General features: G+C 35.4%; 2 protein-coding genes across 2 annotated transcripts; both read right to left on the bottom strand.

Annotated features, from left to right (window-relative positions):
* Positions 1-4,536: 4,536 nt before the first annotated feature.
* LOC110738405 (trihelix transcription factor ASIL2-like) lies at positions 4,537-7,689 on the bottom strand. Its single transcript, XM_021918794.1, has 2 exons — positions 6,326-7,689; positions 4,537-5,334 (listed from the first exon to the last, which is right to left on the bottom strand). Exons 1-2 carry the CDS (start codon positions 6,923-6,925, stop codon positions 4,912-4,914), a joined length of 1,023 nt encoding a protein of 340 aa, XP_021774486.1. The 5' UTR covers positions 6,926-7,689; the 3' UTR covers positions 4,537-4,911.
* A 6,074-nt stretch (positions 7,690-13,763) lies between these two features.
* LOC110738404 (U-box domain-containing protein 1) lies at positions 13,764-15,371 on the bottom strand. The gene has a single exon (XM_021918793.1). The coding sequence runs from the start codon at positions 14,996-14,998 to the stop codon at positions 14,003-14,005; it is 996 nt and encodes a 331-aa protein (XP_021774485.1). The 5' UTR covers positions 14,999-15,371; the 3' UTR covers positions 13,764-14,002.
* Between the last annotated feature and the right edge of the window lie 2,754 nt (positions 15,372-18,125).

The raw sequence follows: 18,125 nt of genomic DNA, 5'->3' as shown, positions 1-18,125 counted from the left end.
TTTTTAATAGATATATTAAATGTAGATTATCACTCAAATATACTAATCTATATAAAATATTTTATTAAAGTATAATTACTATACGTCCACTTTGCTAATAAGTGTTACTCACTTACATTTTATGCGGTCTCTAATGCACTACTTTAACCATTTCACTTCATTAATCGTGCATTGGTTTAAATTATCAAGTGTTTTCTAGCTAATGTATAAACAATTAGACATGGTCAAAATCTTAAACCTTTAAAGTTGGAGTTAATTAAAGATTTTTTTTTTAAAAAAAAAAAAAATAGGAAAAATTGCAAAAAATAATACAACATTTGGGCTGTTGTTTTTAAATAATACAACCTTTGAATTATGCATGAATATTACAATTTTTGGGGGTGTTAATTTTAAATAGGCAAAAACCGGTTGATAACTTGTTTTTACAGGTTAATGGGACACGTGTTTCTTTATTATTTGTTGAGCTTTTTTAGTTTTTGTTTTTTTTCAACTTCTCTCCTCCTTTTTCTCCACATCAATGGCATGCAGTCAACCACCACCACCCCGACATTCTAACACTTGCAACCACCACAAAAACCACCAAAACACCCCGTAACTCACCCATTTCATATCCCAAACCCAAATAACCGCCGCTCCCCACCACAAACCTCCCCTAGGCAACACGAAGTCAACCTCCTTTCCTTCCCAACCACCATGAAACCCACCCTAATCCCCCGCAGCCACCACGAAACCCATCGAAACACCAAGAAACCCACCCCTTCTTTTCCCAAACATCGATAATCACCACACCGAGCAGCACCAAATCAATTGAGGCTTAATTGAGGGGCCGAATAGCAGCCATGGGTTCTTCAAATTGAGTCGAAATTGGCTAAAATTGGGGCTTCTTGAGGTGCGTTTATGGCGGCAGGTTGCTGCGGTTTGAATTGCAGTGGCTGGGCGGTTTTTGGTGCGATTGTGATTGGTGGTTGCCGCTGCAATTGTGGACTTGTGAATTGGAGATGGCGGGTGGTTGTTGGTGGTAGCGTGAGGTGATTGAGCGGGTTGCGGCCTTGGTGTGTGCGGGCTGTGAGGTAGAGAAGCAAAGTTGGACTGCGGTGGCGTGGTTGCTGCAGCGGTGAGGGTGGCTGTGATGTGAGAATTGGTGGCGATGGTGGTTCAGGTTGCTGTAATGTGACGCCGCTTAAGATTCCGGGCTGCTACTGATTGTTGCAATTGGGGTGCTGATTGGTGGCAGCGGGTTGATGTGGCTGCGCGTTCCGCTGCAATTTGATGTGGTTGGGACGGTTTGTTCGCCGGGGAAGGGGATGCCGTGGTGGTTGTTGGGGTTAAGAGGGGGTTTATTTTTTGTTTTTTTATTTAATAATAAAAATCTAAAATAATCAATTATATATATATATATATATATATATAATATATATATATATATATATATATATTATATATATATATATATATATATATATATATATATATATATATATATATTATATATATAATCAAATTTAATAATTAGACCAATTACGTGATGACACGTGTTATGGGTAACCAGTTTAATAGGTTGTAAGTTTTTTGTCTTGTTTAAAATTAACACCCCAAAATGTTGTAATATTTATGTATAATCTAAAGGTTGTATTATTTAAAAAAAAACGATCCAAAGCTTGTAATATTTTTTGCAATTTTTCCAAAAAAAATATCAAAGAGACCTGTTAATAGAGATAACCGGTCTCTTTGATGCTGCTATTGCATTTTCAAGAGCTTTGCATTGTGCCCAGTGTTTTTTTTTTTTAAAAAAAAAATATCAAAGAGACCGGTTATTTAGGTAACGTGTCTCTTTGATGCTACTATTGCATTTCATGAGTTTTGCGCTGCTTTCTTTTATAATTAAAGAGATTGACAAAGTTATTAAAATCCGGATTCTACTTTGAATCGGCTCTCATAATCGAATCGTAAAATCGAATCGTAGAATTGTAATATTCTACCGACATGCATAATCAAGACGTCATATCCAAATTAATTTAATATATTTAAATTATGAGTTTGAAATCTAATTATTAATAGAAAATAGTTGTTTACCCATCAAACAACCAATAATTGACCATATATATTCATAAATAACTGTATAGGCATGTTTCAAACTTTTATGAATTTCTCTAGTTAAGAAAAATATGTAAAATTGGGTAGAATCATAAATCGAATCGTATAACATAAATGAATCGTAAAATCGTAAGATTCTAAGATTTAAATTGGGATTTTAATGACAAATGCCGGTTATATTTAATAACCGATCTCTTAAGTTATCTCACTTTTCTTAAAAAAAAAATTTAATAAATTTTGCTTCTATTTATATCCAATATGTGTGCAACCAATTTTAATATTTTCCCCCAAAGCTCATCAATTAAGTAGAAAATCATACAAAAATGTTATTTGTAGTACTTTCGACTTGTAAGATTGAATTTTTAAGTACTATTTGGTTTTAATATAGATTTTTGTGTCCTATTTTTGGATTGAAATCAATTGGTGAAATATAATTTTTTTTAATATAATTTTTGGATTGAAATTAATTGTGAACAAAATTTGGAATTTTTTTTTGTACTTTCACAAGTGATCAATAATTGATAGTGACTCACCATCTCGGAAATCCTAGATCCGCCACTATTTATGATAGCAAATGCTTAGCAAGAGTGAGATAATTTGTTGAGGGATCAAAGACATGCATCAAATGCTTACTTAGAGCCTAAACATGCAAATATCACTTTAGCATTTTATTTTTATTTTTTTTTATTATTATTTTAATGAAAACTACAAGTACATGTGCCTGTTTAGGCCCTAAGTATGCATTTGTTTAATTATGAACAACTCTAGGGAGTAGATATTATCCTTTGACATTGTTGACCCTTAAGAGGTTTTGATGATGATGTTGACGATTAAGCAAACTTCTATCTAATAAGAGTTTTCTAGTGTTTTGATGTTTGTAGAATGAGTAAACTTTGGGAGTTGAAGTGAGGTTTGGAACAGAGGAACTTAAGAAGACTAAGGATGGCAAGTAAGATCAGAAAAAGAGTTCCAGAAAGAAATTCTCTGAACAAAGCTAGATGGAACTACAAGGTGTTCCCTAACAGGAACATATTAAGAGCTTCCTAACAGAAGCATGACAGCAAGTTCCAACAAGACTTGGTCTGCGAGTTCCAGTGTAATGCTGGATATGAATGACTGCAAGTTGTAATGACTTGGTCTGCGAGTTCTAGTGTAATGCTAGAACGTGACTTCAAGAATCAAGAACCAATGCAAAGCTCGAGATATCAATCAAATGATGAACTTCATAACTTAGGTTGTATTAAAGATAAGTTTGTTATTTAGGGTTGATGTAAATATATAATTGATTGATATGCATGAGACTTATTAGAAATCAGATAAAGCTTGGCAAGCTAATTAATTTGTAAAAGATTATCTTGAGTTTATGAAAAAGAATTTAATTGATTTTATCTTTTAAAATCTGTTTTACTTGGTTTTATCTTTTTCATATAAAACTCTATCTTTTATAAAAAACGAATTTGACTAAGAAAAGGTTTTCTTTAAAAACAAAATTAAGTTTACTTGAAATCTGTTTTAATATGATAAGTTTGAAATTCTGATTTATCTTTAACTTATCATTTTATCAAAACCCTACTTTGCTAGTTGACGTCTTCTATAAATAAGGAAGAAGTTCTTCGAAGTGAAGTGAGAGTTTTAGCGTGAAAACCACTAAGTGCTTAAGAGTAAGTTTGCCAAAGGTTTAAGCTTTATCATTTTGATTTTGGGTTTCATGTGTGGCTTTCCAATAATATATTAGAGTGAGTCTTTGTGTTGTAATTGGTTTTGGGGTGTGAGTGTGAATTCTCTATAATTCGATTATAGCTGTGAGTGCACAGTGAGTAAGCTTCTAGTGTGGAGCTGAGTATAGCAGGGTTCCGAGTAGGAACCTGTGAGGTAGCAAGCTTACGGGTAGTGGCTTGTGAGTGTTGCAAGTTGCCGGGTAGGAACTTGTGAGAAAGGTCCGTGAGTAATAGGTTGTAACTAGCTAGGAGTTGCCTTATTATAGTGAAGCTTTGGTTTGCAAATCCCGAAAAGGGTTGAAGTTTTACTTCCAGTTGGGCCGTGGAAGGTTTCCTCGTAAAAGTTGCTTGTGTACTTTAAGTTCCTTTTAAGTTTTATTTTATATTCTGCAAAAGATTGACCTAACTGGAACCTATTACAATTCACTCCCCCTCTCGTAGTAGTTCATCTAAACTAACAAACATCTAATTCAATATTTAAATTAAATATTAATATCTTGAAAGCCTTTATTTATTTAAGCGTTCTCTTTTTATTATTTGAATATTTTAGTTGAATTTCAATACAAATGAATATAACTATTGCATCTACCTTCTCCATTCAATTTCGAATATACTAAATACAATCTAAAAGTTATAAAAGAAAATTCCAAATATTTAATACTCGTATATAACATTGTGAGTCCATTTTAATCTTCTCAACTTGTTATACCACTTTAGCCGCATATAATATTTAAGGCTTATTCGGCCTAATGACATTCACTTCAAAATTATTATTATGCAATTTTTCATTTTTCTTTATTTATTTATCTAGGGGGTGGGGTATGGAATCCTAAGGATGCGGGAAAGATAAAATAAAAATAAAATTCGGGAAAAGTCTTGGTGAGTATTTGCAAACCTTATTCAACAAGGTTATCTATTATTATCCTAAATTTGCTAAGGATTCAACAATGGTAAGTTTCCCTTACTTTCCCAACCCCCTAAAACTCCCCCGAAGAAATTAATGAGGGAGGTTGTACCATGTACATGATACAATCGGTTTTACCATGAATGCTCCGCCACTTCCCCAATCCAATATACTACCACATTACCAACAAGGTATTTAACTTCTTCCAATCCTCAAAGAAGAATCAACACTTTTCCCAGTAGTTGAGGCAAAAAGCCTAGCAATTTCCAGCTGGGTATTTGCAATAATCTCTGTTCTTTTAAGATCCATTTCCCCTCTCTTAGCTTCTGCTTCCACCCTCATTCTTTCCAACTCTCTCATGGTGTCCATCCTCACTTGCTCAGATCGCACCACGGCTTCTCCCAGCCACCGAATGCTCTCTGATACATCTTCCCAACTACTATTTTCTTCTCTCCTGCGCTTTTTCCTCTTCATCTTCATCAACTTCTTCAACTTCGGTCCATTTTTGTCATCACTATAAAGAGCAGGAGTGCTGCTGTCAGTTTCTATGTGATCATCATCATTATGGTTTTTGTCTGAGATTTGGTCAGAAACTTTTGCTGCTACTTCGTCACAATCCTGTCATACAAAAGATATAAATTAATTAGAAATAGATAAGCTGATAGTAGCTTTAGCATTGATGCCCTTTCTAGTCATTAACAAACTTTGTTCAAATCTTCAAAATAATCCTTTCATTTAATATCATGAACAACTTTAATTCTTCAACTTTCAGCTAGCATAAGCTCCAAACATCTGCTGATATCCAACTTGTGTTGCTTGCAGACAGAATTCCGACACCTTTTCAATGTAAAATGCGAAAAACTGCTTGCATGAGCCTGCTGTTACCTTGCTTCTGTAATAGTGTAATGTTGTGGGATAACGAAGTTAATAATATTCTTTCAAGTTTTACTCTGGACTAATGAAGACAACTTATCCTTAGCTCTCAGTAATTACAAGAATGAGCCCTCCTACCAACTTCATTATAGTTGGAACTACTTGGAAGCCTCAACTGTCAACAGGTAGATTTTAACAAAACTAACTCCAATGCCTAGTAAATCGTACTAGCAGAAGCTACCCATTCTACTGCATGTCAATTAATTTTGGCCAAAAGTTGATCAGGTATTTTTTCTAGAATGAAATTAGATAATGTAGTTTTGCTTTGTGCGGCTTATTTACTATGGCTTCGAGTTTTGACTTCAACTGTTCCAAACTTACATGGTTCTAAAAAACGCCGCAAAAAGGAGTCTGAACACAGTCTAGTTAAACAATTCTCTATATTATCTACTGTGAATAGAGCCAAAACTCATTTCTATAAAAAAAAAATATATATATAAAAAATACATCATTTTCATCATTTACTTTCCTGGGCTCAATCTATGACTCATGGTGGGTGAGAAGTCTTTATCAGAAGAGGGAAATAGCAGGCATTTTCATTACTCCAATGTGACAAGAAGCAGACAGAAAACAAAAATGACAAAAAAAAAAAAAAAAAAAATGCATATAAACAAAAAGAGATGAATTTGCTCAATTGATTGAGTTGGTCATAATTCAGTGTCTCAGTTCTACTAACCTTAGCCATGGGCTCCGCTCCGTTGGACTCATGAGAGTTTTGAGCAATCTCTACGGGAGGAGGTGCTTGCTGAGGTGGCACAGGCAGCGGTATTGGTAGTGGAGGCAACTGTAGTGCAACAGGACTTGACTCCAATACCAAACCTGGATTACTCGACACAGCAATGGCCTTCATTGGTGATGAATGAGCTGATGGTAGTCCAGTACTTCCCCCAGTCCCGCGCAGCAGGTTATCAAGTCTCGAAAAAAGTGGCCACGATGATGTGTCAGCAGTGGCAGACTCTGATCTATACCTCTTTTTCATGGACTCTATCTTATTCTTGCATTGAGTCTGTGTCTTAGGTGACTTGGTGTTATTGGCACGAGAAGACACATGCTTGGCTACATCTTCCCAATCTTGCCCTTTAAGCTTAGCCCTGTTCCTAAGAATCCACTTTGATTCATAAGCTTCAAGCAAGCTAGAAACTGCCCCTTCGCTCCACTCATCTCTCTTCAAACGATCACCACCACTACTGCCGCCAACCAGCAGTGGTTTCCGGGGAGATTGTTCGAGTTTCGTGGGTGAGGGGTTTTGATCATCTTGATTGGTTTCCTTCTCCATAAGCTCATTCCCCTCCCACTCTCCCCACTATCTATTGTTAAGGGTAGCTTTGAATAACAATTACTATGTGGGGCTATCTACTCTTTTGGCTGCTAAAGATGCCCATATAGAACCATAAAAAAAGTTTATGACTTATGCTAACACTTAGAGGTTAGAAAGGTGTTAGTTTTTAGTGGGCTAAATGCCAAAATTAAAATTCATGAAGTAAAGATAGAGAACCACTAGCATTATTAGTATAAAAACATAATGGCTAGTACATAGTATGCTACTATAGGATGGTGCAATGGTACTAGTGGACAACACACAATAAACTTTTAAGAGGGGTGGGGGGTGGATGAATGTTAAGCATCTCCCCGAGAGAGGGCAAATAAAGAAAATCCCGATTACAATCATACACTCTTTTAAAAGAGTTTTAAAGTGGACCGCAGTGTATTAAGGTGGCGGTGTTATACATGTACCACCATGAATAAAAGGAAATACGTTACGTTTTTTTTTTCTCCGACGCAAAAATACAATAATGTCCTTAGGATGGACATTATTGGTGTATCCGAGGGAGATACTTATCATGCATTTGAAAGGAAATAGGGTACAAATTCACCACTAGCATTTGAGAAAAAATAAAAAAGAAAAGGGAGAAAGGAAAGGGTAGTGGGCTAAGCAACTAAAACAAAGGATGCTATACTTTGTCAAATGTGCTAATCATGGAAATGTAACTTTAACTTTGTGGATTTTGGAGTAGGTATCTTTATTTCTTTTCCAAATTTCGGTTGGGAGTTTTTTAAAATAGTATTAAGAAGGGGGGTGGTGATTTAATTTAGGGAATGCCACATACACTTTGGCAGTTAGCGTTGATATGAAGCCAATAAGGATGCCATGAACAGTAGTGGTCAATTCACGTGGTACTGTCACCCACTTAAATTCCTCTAAATTAATCCCATATTTTTTCCATTCACCAGTCACCACCACTCAATACTTTTTTTTTCGACATCGGTTTAATCATACATTAATTAATCATACGGAATTAATCACGGAGAGTTCAAAAAATACAACAACAAATCACAAACATAAGCTTCGAGATATCAAGTCATTCAAAACACATCGGCTTAATCATACTTTAATCACAGAGAGTTCATAAAATACGACAACAAATGACAACATAAGCTTCGAGAAATCAAGTCATTCAAAACACATCGGTTTAATCATACATTAATCACAGAGAGTTCAAAAATACAACAACAAATCACAACATAAGCTTCGAGAAATCAAGTCATTTAAAACACTTGCATATTCAACACCAACATACTTTTACCATTGAGAAAAAAAGATTCTTCAACATTAGCAATGTAATTTAGCTACTCTTAGGGGTTTTTTCTTACATCACATTTATGATTTATCCTCACTTTGGTAAACTAACCATAAAAGGGGGAAAGGGGTGTTTAGAGCTTGTCCTAATGGAGTTTCGTTATGCACATAGATATGCAAACAAGGGGAAAGGGTGTAATTACACGTAAATGCATATTCTGAATGCATATTTGAAATTTAGAGTAGTACCATTGGGTGATCAATACTACCATTGTATGATCAAAGAGTATCATTGAACATTCAGTGGTACAATGTATGCATGTAGTGGTACTACATATGCATTCAGTGGTACTAACTAATTGTAAAAATAGTATCACTAAATAGACAATAGTACTATATAAGCTTTCAGTAGTACATTTAATAGTAGTCCCACTTACCTATCTCTCTCCTCCTTTCTCTTTCTTCCATGTACTTTTTAATATTTTTATACTACGTATCTGTTATGCATTTGCAAATACATAACAAAACTGCATTAGTACTTCTTCGGGGTGTTTAGGCATATGCATGTTACTATAATAAATACACACATTATTACAGAAATGGGTCATTATGGTACTTTGGGTTCTTACATGAAAGTATCAAAGTCACCATTGCTACAAATATGTTCTCTTACTGTGCAAAAGAATCTTGGTACTTGGTAGAGTTCCATTCTAGGCATCCCTTGGTGCTACGGTGTGGTCTCCTCATTTGATACGATTATAAAGTGTCCAAAGTCGTTTTCGTTATTTTGGTTGAATTTTGGAGTCATGTTGTTGAGGTGTTAAAACTATAATCGGAGTTTGAACATAAATTAAGTTGATTGTCGAATAGTCAGGCAACTAATTAGGGACAGACAATTTTATCTTATCTTTCCTTTTTAATACTGTAACCAAAAGCTAACTCTAGTTTAGTTCATTAAACAAAAATCATATGAATGGAGGTAGTACTTAAAGTTATCAGTCGCAATAGTTTAAGAACCATGCAAGAACTGATGATGTCTTCTCAGTCATATATCCTCCTTTTAGAAAAAAAAAAGCTAGATGTCTAGATCAGAAGGAGAACAGAGGGCCCACAGAAGGCAAAACATTTTTTTTTTACAAAGTGTTTGATGAGTGATCCCCAATTGGCTTTTCTAGGCTCTAGCCAAGTAGCTAACTATTTGTGCCAAGGTACAACAATGGTTATTTTTTGCAAAAAGTATCACAGTACATGACCATTTCATGAATTATTTTCTTTCATCACTATCACACTATGACTAAAGGAATCTTTAAAAAAATATCTCACCACTGATACAAGGATAATGCTTCTTATTACTTAGCTTGGTATAGAATTGACCCCTAAAACAGCATGGTCACTCTGAGACTAGTTGTTACATGGTCACTTGACTCACTTCTAGATCAATTCAGAAGGGTCTCAGAGTTGATAACAAGATAACATTAACATTGATGGTCTGGGTACTTTAACCTTGTGTCTAGCACTGTAATTTTCCTAGAGAAGTCTGTTCATTACGGGATATAGTCAATTAACTTACTATGATAAATCAATAATTATCAGTCAGATTGATTTTTAGGTCAGGTCATTTTCAGATTAAATAAATTGGGTACAGTTCGGATGATTGGGTACAAGTTGGTTTTGCTAAGTCGTCCTTCCACGAGAGTTTAAACCTCTAGATATAGCTCTGGGAATCATGCACCAGCCACATTTTCTAGTAAGCTTTATCCATATGTTATGAATGTGCTTAAGATAAAACTAAAGCAATTCCGACCATACCATCAAACCTGAGTTTATGCAGACATGGCTAGGCATACCTACTTAATTGAGTTTCCAAAGCACCGGCGATTATTATGTTGGTAAAACATTTTAACTAGTAAGGGGAGAACTTACCAGTTGTGCTCCTGGACAGATAATGGAGTCACCAGAGATACTTGTCCTATCTGGAAAGGAAAGGGAAAAAAAAAAGTTCCGCATTAAGTCAATTCTGAATTTATAAGTAATGAACTATAATTAGAAGAGGCTTGTAACCAAGATGTGGACATTTATAAAAGGTTAGGCTTCTCCTGATATTCAAGGGAAATGGACCCGAATTTCGGCCAAAACGAATCAAAACAAGTGACTAAAGGAAGCAGTGGTTTGTGATGATATACAAACACCAAGATTGAAAAAGTCTCTAGACAACAAGAAATGGTCATCTACATGAAACCGCAAAAGAAAAAAGGGAGAGTAAAAGAGTTAGGGTATCATAAAAGATGGTTGAAAGGTAGTTGAAAAAGGGAAAAAGTCAAAAACTCTTTAATTGGTGGAAGGAAAATAGACAGGTAGTGCTCTGTTAGTCTTTTAATCCCTCCTAAAAGCAGTGATTATTGACATGTCAACTTTGTAAATTTGATGATTACACCACTTCAATGAATATAACTAGCCTACACTCCTTATAAAACCCTGATTATTAAAAATTAAACCAAAATACGAGTTTTACATTAAATGACCTTACCGATACTAATCAACCTAAGCCTGCTAAATGCAACATTTATTGCTAGTTTTGCTAGGTTGATCATAATATTGAACTAGTTAAGAAAATGGCATAGATAACAATGAAATCATAAGGATATACATAGTGCAGATGGAAGGACAGAATACCCAGATAGAATTGTCTTTCGATTACAGAGATAGGAGACTTTTAGACTAGAATGCTTCAAGTGCATATGAGATGATCTAGGATTTAAGGAGTGCTAAACCGCTAATGCAAATGACTTATGAGTATAGTAAAATTACCAGTTGTCATAATATTTAAGAATTAAGACAAACTAATTGCTTAAGTAGTTTGATAAACTGTGTTTTTGTTGCTGTTAACCAAAAGAATGCCAGAGAAGTAAAGAACAAGAAATCCCTTGAGAATTCTGCTCCAGAGTCCAGAAGCAGAATTTGAGCAATGTTGCATACCTGAAACAGGCTGCAACACAGGCAGTATCTGATGCAGCAAATTTGGGGCAGTCAACACTGAATTCAAGCATTTTTTTTTTTTTTTCTTAGTTCCAACAGCCCCTCATCTGCAAACATTTACAGAATACTACTATACTTAAAAACACTGTAAGTCGAAAATTCCCAAAAAAATGGAGAGTAAAACAACTAACAAACAGTGATCTTAATATAATACAAACAGTAAGAGCAAAAGATAAGAGCTATCAGTATTAAAGTTTTACTGCACCAGGAGTAGAACTGGATCGACAGGCGTAAATACTACTGAGAGCCTAGTCCAATATGCAACAGTAAAATCTGAAAAACAAAGCACATAGGGGCCAATCAACTACCATGCAACCACATAGGCAGGCATTGACTTGTAGCTTGACAACCAACTGATCATGACTCCTATCAGGAATAAGTCCATTGCAATCAATTCACCAGGACATAAACCTTATCTGAGTTGATTCTCTTCTGACTCTGATACAACAAAGTCAAAATTTAAGAATAATACAAAGCATCAGTTACTAGAAGTACATTAATGAAACTTAACTGAAAATGCAGCTTTACTTGACGATTCTCTCTGCCCATACAACTAGCATTTCAAGGTATGTTCAAAAGCTCTCCTCAGAACTGAACCAGAACATTTTTGGGGCTTAAAATGAGCAAAACATGAAAAACCAGGGCACGTGACATAAAAATAGCATAAAATTCTCTAAAACGATTTTTTAAAATTTAAGAATGGAACATAAGGGTCATCCAACCCCAAGTTTCCAACTTTCAAGTTTCTAAACAGCATTTGCAAACTTTGGGTTTGATCCTTCAAATTTAACAGTAAAAAAACTTCTGCTATACTTCTTTCAAGATCAAATAATTTATGTAAAATCGGACTTTCAGATGAAAATTGCAGGTTCTACTTTTTTTCTAAATGTAGGGATACATACGAGTATATGACACACATATTTAACAATGGTGATGCAGGCTCTCTTACTGTTACAAGGCGTACATCAACTGTGATCTAACCTGTTATAAGTTATGAGTTATCAGTAGGGATAAAAATGCACCTATCTTTATCTTCTCAAAAGTGTTTATCACCAAATGCACCCATGTTTAATATTAATATGTCAACAAAGAAGTTGGCATCCAGATTCAAGACTCCTAGACACTTGAATTCAGGTCAGTTCTGCTCTCACCCCCAAAATCAACAAGTCCAGCACCTACTTATGTATTGGTGTTTTATAAGACCATAAGCTTGTGCAATGGAGAGGAGTTGAATGTCTGAATCATCTACGAACATATGATCTCTTCCCAGACCTTATGCACAAACCTGAGTGTAACGACTGAAAGAGGAAAGGGGGGTGACGATATGGCTCTCAAAATCTCAAATAACTGAACAATAATGTAAAGAAGCCATATATTGCCCAACAGACTACATCATCGACCCAAAAAGAAGCCCTGCAGATCCTGAATAGCTCCATTGTTGGATTCATAGCTCATATGGGAATATGATAAAACGGATGATTGATGAAGTGGCAAGTGCCAAATACTCCTTAACTAATCAAACAAGATACTAAAAATGAAACCATGTTCTGATTTTGACTCACACCATGATCAAGCCTGCAATGAGAGTGTGAAACAGAATTATTTTAAATGTAGACCTGCCTTCGGTGTAAAAAAGAGAAGGGAAAAAAAAACAGAAAAATTAGTCAAGCTACAATTGTGCTGTAATAAGTATGGCTAAGGTGGAGCTTTGCTGTTGTTCATGCATGTTGTGATAATACCATCATTGCATATCAATGAACATCCAGTAGGCATTAATCCTGAGCCATATGCGGCAAAACTAGCCAAATCACGCTGAACATCAGCAAACTGCAAAAATCCCACCCTTTACAGCCTGGTTGTTAGGTAGTTGAGACAGCAGTGGCATTTCATAATCAGGCAGCGTAATATGAAAGTTAGCAAAGCAATTTTGTTTTGATCATACAGGCATGTAAGCAAATACTACGGCTACATTTAACTAGAGTTCTCTAAGTGTTGATCAATCTCTACACAGAGACAAAAAAGTTAAAATGCAATCTTCTTCTAAGTAAATTGAGTTGTATCAACCAGAGAGAAGTAAGTTTGTGTACCTCTGGACCTTCTTCCTACCTCAGCGGGATTCTTTGGGTGGTTGTTGTATTGAATTTAGCAATCCCCCATAATAAGCTTCATAGTTCATGAAGATAAGCTCCAGCAAAATTTCAAAGCAGATAAGATAATTTCTACACACAAAGTCAAACTGGAGCGCAGCAGCAAAAGAAAAGAACAAACAAGCAAAATGATAGTATATGTACAAGAGTTCTCCAGTAATACTAAATGCATTTTGGCTCGTAGAAAGAACCTACAGCAACCCCAAAATCTATTAATCATATATAAGTATATAACCATAAGACTGTAAGAATGTTATAGTGCGTACAATCGCATATATAGCTCAATGCAGCAAGTCATTTCTGAGAACAGAACTGCTACATGTTTTTCCAACAGATAAAGAGAAACAAATATATCAGAGAAGAACAAGAATCGGGCATTGAATTTGCATTAGTGACAAGTTTAACGTAATACATTGAATAAAAGAATTTACAATGAGGCAAATCTTTTGTACACCCTAATCTCATAATCTTGAGGAGAACAACAAGAACACATTCATCACATACTCTATCAGTCAATCATCCTTGGAAAGTCCTTTGTTTTTTTTTTTTCAACTATGACACACTATAATCATCAAACATCATGCTAACACAATCAATACGAAAACGAATTCGAAGTATCTACCAAAGGACCAGAATACAAATCCGAACCGGAATCATTGGCATCCTTGTGACTCAGACTCATACCATCCTCAAGAATCTTCAACAAAGCTTGAGCTCTTTTCTTCCCTTTATCACTCCCACTATCAACCACTTCTCCTAACCCATCAAAAACCAACCCTAAACCCACCTCCCTAATCTCCTCCCCAACCTCCTCCCCACCAATCTTCACCAAATTCAACAACCCAGAAACCGCATTCTCTTTAATCCTCGAGCTCGAACCCGTCTCAGGATTCAACAAATCAACCAAAACCCGAACCCCAGCCGCCTTTCGAAAGGCCTCAACACTCTCTACACACCCAGCAACCTGCGCAATCACAGCAGTTGCATCCTCAATCACTCCAATCCTCCCATCTCTCACCACAACCCTAAAAATTGATTCAATTGCCCCAAATTCCACCATTAAAGGCCGATTCAAAGGACACAAAGACAACCCAAAAAGCGCTTTCAACCCATCTTTGATTGACCGAGACGGCGATTCCCGAAACCCTACAATATCAATCAAAGAGTACACAACATCCCTTTTACCCCCAATTACAGAACGATAATTCTCCTCAACGGAAAGGCTGTAAATCGCAGCGGCGGCGGATTGCACGGCGGCAGGCGGGTGTGTGCGGTGATTAGAGAGAATATAGGAGAGAGAATCGAGAACCCCACGAGTTGACATGATGGATTTTTTACAGGAAATTGAGAGATTAAGCAGAGTTGCAGCAGCGTTTTCTTGCGCTAATGGTGTAGGAGAGTAAAGGGTTTCAGCGAGGAGAGAGATTGCTGCACCTTCATCTTCTTCGGCGATTATGGGTCGGATTTCTGGGTCATTTTTGGTGAGTAATCGGAGCTCACAAAGTGCTGCGATTCGGGTTTGATCTGATACTGAACTTAGCTTCGAAATTAGGGATTTTGTTGTTCTTCGTTTAACTTCTAGTTCCATTATTGTTCTCCCCTTCAAAAGGGTTGTTACTTCTTCTTCAATGGATGTATTTGAGTTGCTTTAATGGAGTTTTGTTTTGGAAAATTTGTTGGGTAGATTGATTATAATTAATGGAGTTTGACTGTTATTTGTTTTAAAATTAGTGAGGAAGATCATGTAGTCGTAGTCGTCGGGTGGGAAGAGGTTGGTTGGATTTTTAAAAAATTGTGATTTTAACTTGCGTAAAATGCGAATGGGACATTTATTTAGTGACAGAAGGAGTACGGATACTTGGTAATGTAACGAGAAAACGAGAAAAAACGGAAGGGAGAATGGAATCTAGAGGGTTAGAAAAAAGCCGGGAGAGTTGCACTTTGCTACTTTTGTTAAAACTCTAGAGAAAGTACATCTTCACACTTGAAAATTGACATGGAGTATTCAATTGGTGGTTATTTAAGTATTTGTATTGATGTTAGAAATTGATTTCACGTGTGCGTTCAAGCGATGATGTTAGGGAAAATAATGTAACTATATACTCGCCATATTAAACAAGAGATGTGATCATTTGTAAAAGTCGCAAACTTGTACTGGTAGTATGTATTTTGGACTTCTTTTATCGTTCTAGAATGATTTTAATTTGGAAGGTCTTAAAGTTTAAATTTACATTAGAAAATTTTGAATTTTAACACCACAAAAAAACGCAAAAATGGATTTTAACACTACAAAAAAAAAACATTTATTTTAACACCATAAAATTTGTTTTAAAATTTGATTTTACCACCACTTAACGGTTGCCGTCCAAAAAACCGTTAAGTGGGATCCATTGTACCATATGTCGTCATATTATTAGTTTAGAAAAAAAAAGAAAAATTAAAAATTAAAAAAAAAAAACAAAACAAAACCCTAAACTACCCAGCCAACCCCATCCCCGCCGCCGTTGTAACACCCCGATTTACTAATTAATAATAAACAAGGAATTAAAGGAAAAATAAACAATCTTTAAATAAAAATGCGGAAGCATACACCTAAATCGAAGGTACTACCGCCACACTGAACAACTTGTCAAGTGCTAAGGCTTACAAAATCCCAATAATTACAACTCAATAAACTAAGTGAGCTATTTATTTACAACTCGTTATAAAATAAACTAATCAAAACACTTGAGCTCCTTTAGCTACGATCACTTGATCAACCTGTTTAAATAATCTTGAATGCTCACCATTAAGGACAAATTCCAATATAGATCGTCGTAGGGCCACCATAAGAAAAAGACATGGCCGCAAACACAAGTAGCACAACAAAACATCACACACGTCAGCAAAGCTGAGTAATCATCACATATCAGAATGCAGAGAATAATAGAATAATTAACACTACTAGCTCAATTAAACGATGTAGTTCAAAACTACATTACACATTGTACTCTGGAAATAACCTTTGTCAAATCCAACCTCGAATAATAATACGATCTTTTACTCAATTAACTCATCTATCCCATAAGTGTGCCATGCTCTTAATTTGTTCTAGACCTAGCCTTGAACATGGGTAATTCGAATAAATAAACCAACAAGTATAAAAACTTGAATACCCTCAATAACCAGAAAGCACCTCTAACCATGACCAATATGGGCCAAATCCTCCTATAGGAGGACCATAGAAAACTATAAAAAAAAAAGGTTGTATCTCATTCTTAACCCATGATTATTATCTCCTTACCAACATGCCAAGGATAAAACACTAAGGTCTATAACGCCGAGCCTCAAACCAAGAAAAAAATAGTAATTCTCAACCTTTTGATCTCATACATCGATCAAATTACCATTCACGGATTAATAATAATATCTCAACAATGGCACAGGTTCCCAAAATAACATAATAATTCAATTCATATATATCTCAACTCTTATAGGCAATAAAACTATAAACCAAATATAATTAACTCACAACCCAAAAATAATACTCTGCATTAATAACACTAAAACCTCAATAATATAAAACAATACTCCCTATAGCAACAACATTAGAAACCCTAAAATATATATATATATATATATATATATTTTTTTTTTATATATATATATATATATATATATATATATATATACAATCAATCATATACAACAAGAAAATTAAATCATATAATACAACACACTAATCATACGTATATAATCTTGATCATACAGACAAGAAATTATAAAATTTACACACAACAATACGAAGTATAATCAATACAAACAGTATATCATCATACAATTCCAAGAATTAAGATGTGATTACATATAATAATACGAGAAGACAAACAACTCCAAAACAACTAAATGTGATTACCGTTCGAGAATTAACACCCAAATATTATAACTATGCGCAAAACCAGAGCAACTCCATCTCTGATCCACTCAAAACATGAGAAACTATAATGGGTTTGTAAAGTACTGATAATATATATAATTATGAGATTGATCATCAAAGAAATTAATATTGGCTAAAAGATTATTTTTTTTTTCTTGCTAGGAATAAAGGATGGAAATCACGTACGGCTATTATACATAAGAAATATTAATAATTAAGCTAGGTTACAAGTATTTATAGTTTTGCACTACAAGAAATAAGCCAATCAACGACGGAAATATTCCCTCGAAATATCCTGAAATTCTGTCGGATCTGACTGTTTCCGACGGAATTCCGTCGGAATAGGTCGTCATAAACCTATGTGTAGGAAAAACGACATTTTCCTATGAAAATTCCGTCGGAACAGTTTTTTCCGACGGAATATTTTCGTTGAAAGAGCTATTCCGGCCACCGGAAAGTCCGTCAGAACTTTCTGACGGAATACAAACCCGCCGGAAAATTCCGTCGGAAAGTCAAACCCAGAAAATAAAAAAAAGCCCCCACCACTCACCATCACCACGCCACGACCTAACCTCCCCCTTAACCACCACTAGCCCCCACCACTGAGCACTCCTCTAGCGCCAACCTCAAACGAACCCTAACCCCACCACCTAACCTCCCCCTTAACCACCACCAGCCCCCACCACTCCCCGCCAGCCCCCACCACCGTTCACCCAAAAAAAAAAAAACTCGAAAACATAACCCACTAAATTTGTAACAAAATCGAAACAAATTACAAAAATGAAGCCAAAAAAGTCGA

Source organism: Chenopodium quinoa, unplaced genomic scaffold (genome assembly GCF_001683475.1).
Source record: "Chenopodium quinoa cultivar QQ74 unplaced genomic scaffold, ASM168347v1, whole genome shotgun sequence".
Lineage (NCBI taxonomy): Eukaryota > Viridiplantae > Streptophyta > Magnoliopsida > Caryophyllales > Amaranthaceae > Chenopodium > Chenopodium quinoa.
Note: the sequence above shows the minus strand (reverse complement) of the source record. Positions and strands in the feature narration are given on the sequence as shown.

Excerpts from the sequence above, each read along its gene's own strand:
- LOC110738405 (XM_021918794.1), bottom strand. The coding sequence starts at position 6,925 with ATGGAGAAGGAAACCAATCAAGATGATCAAAACCCCTCACCCACGAAA. Across the intron at positions 5,335-6,325 it reads GAGCGGAGCCCATGGCTAAG|GATTGTGACGAAGTAGCAGC; the intron begins GTTAGTAGAACT and ends TTTGTATGACAG.
- LOC110738404 (XM_021918793.1), bottom strand. The coding sequence starts at position 14,998 with ATGGAACTAGAAGTTAAACGAAGAACAACAAAATCCCTAATTTCGAAG.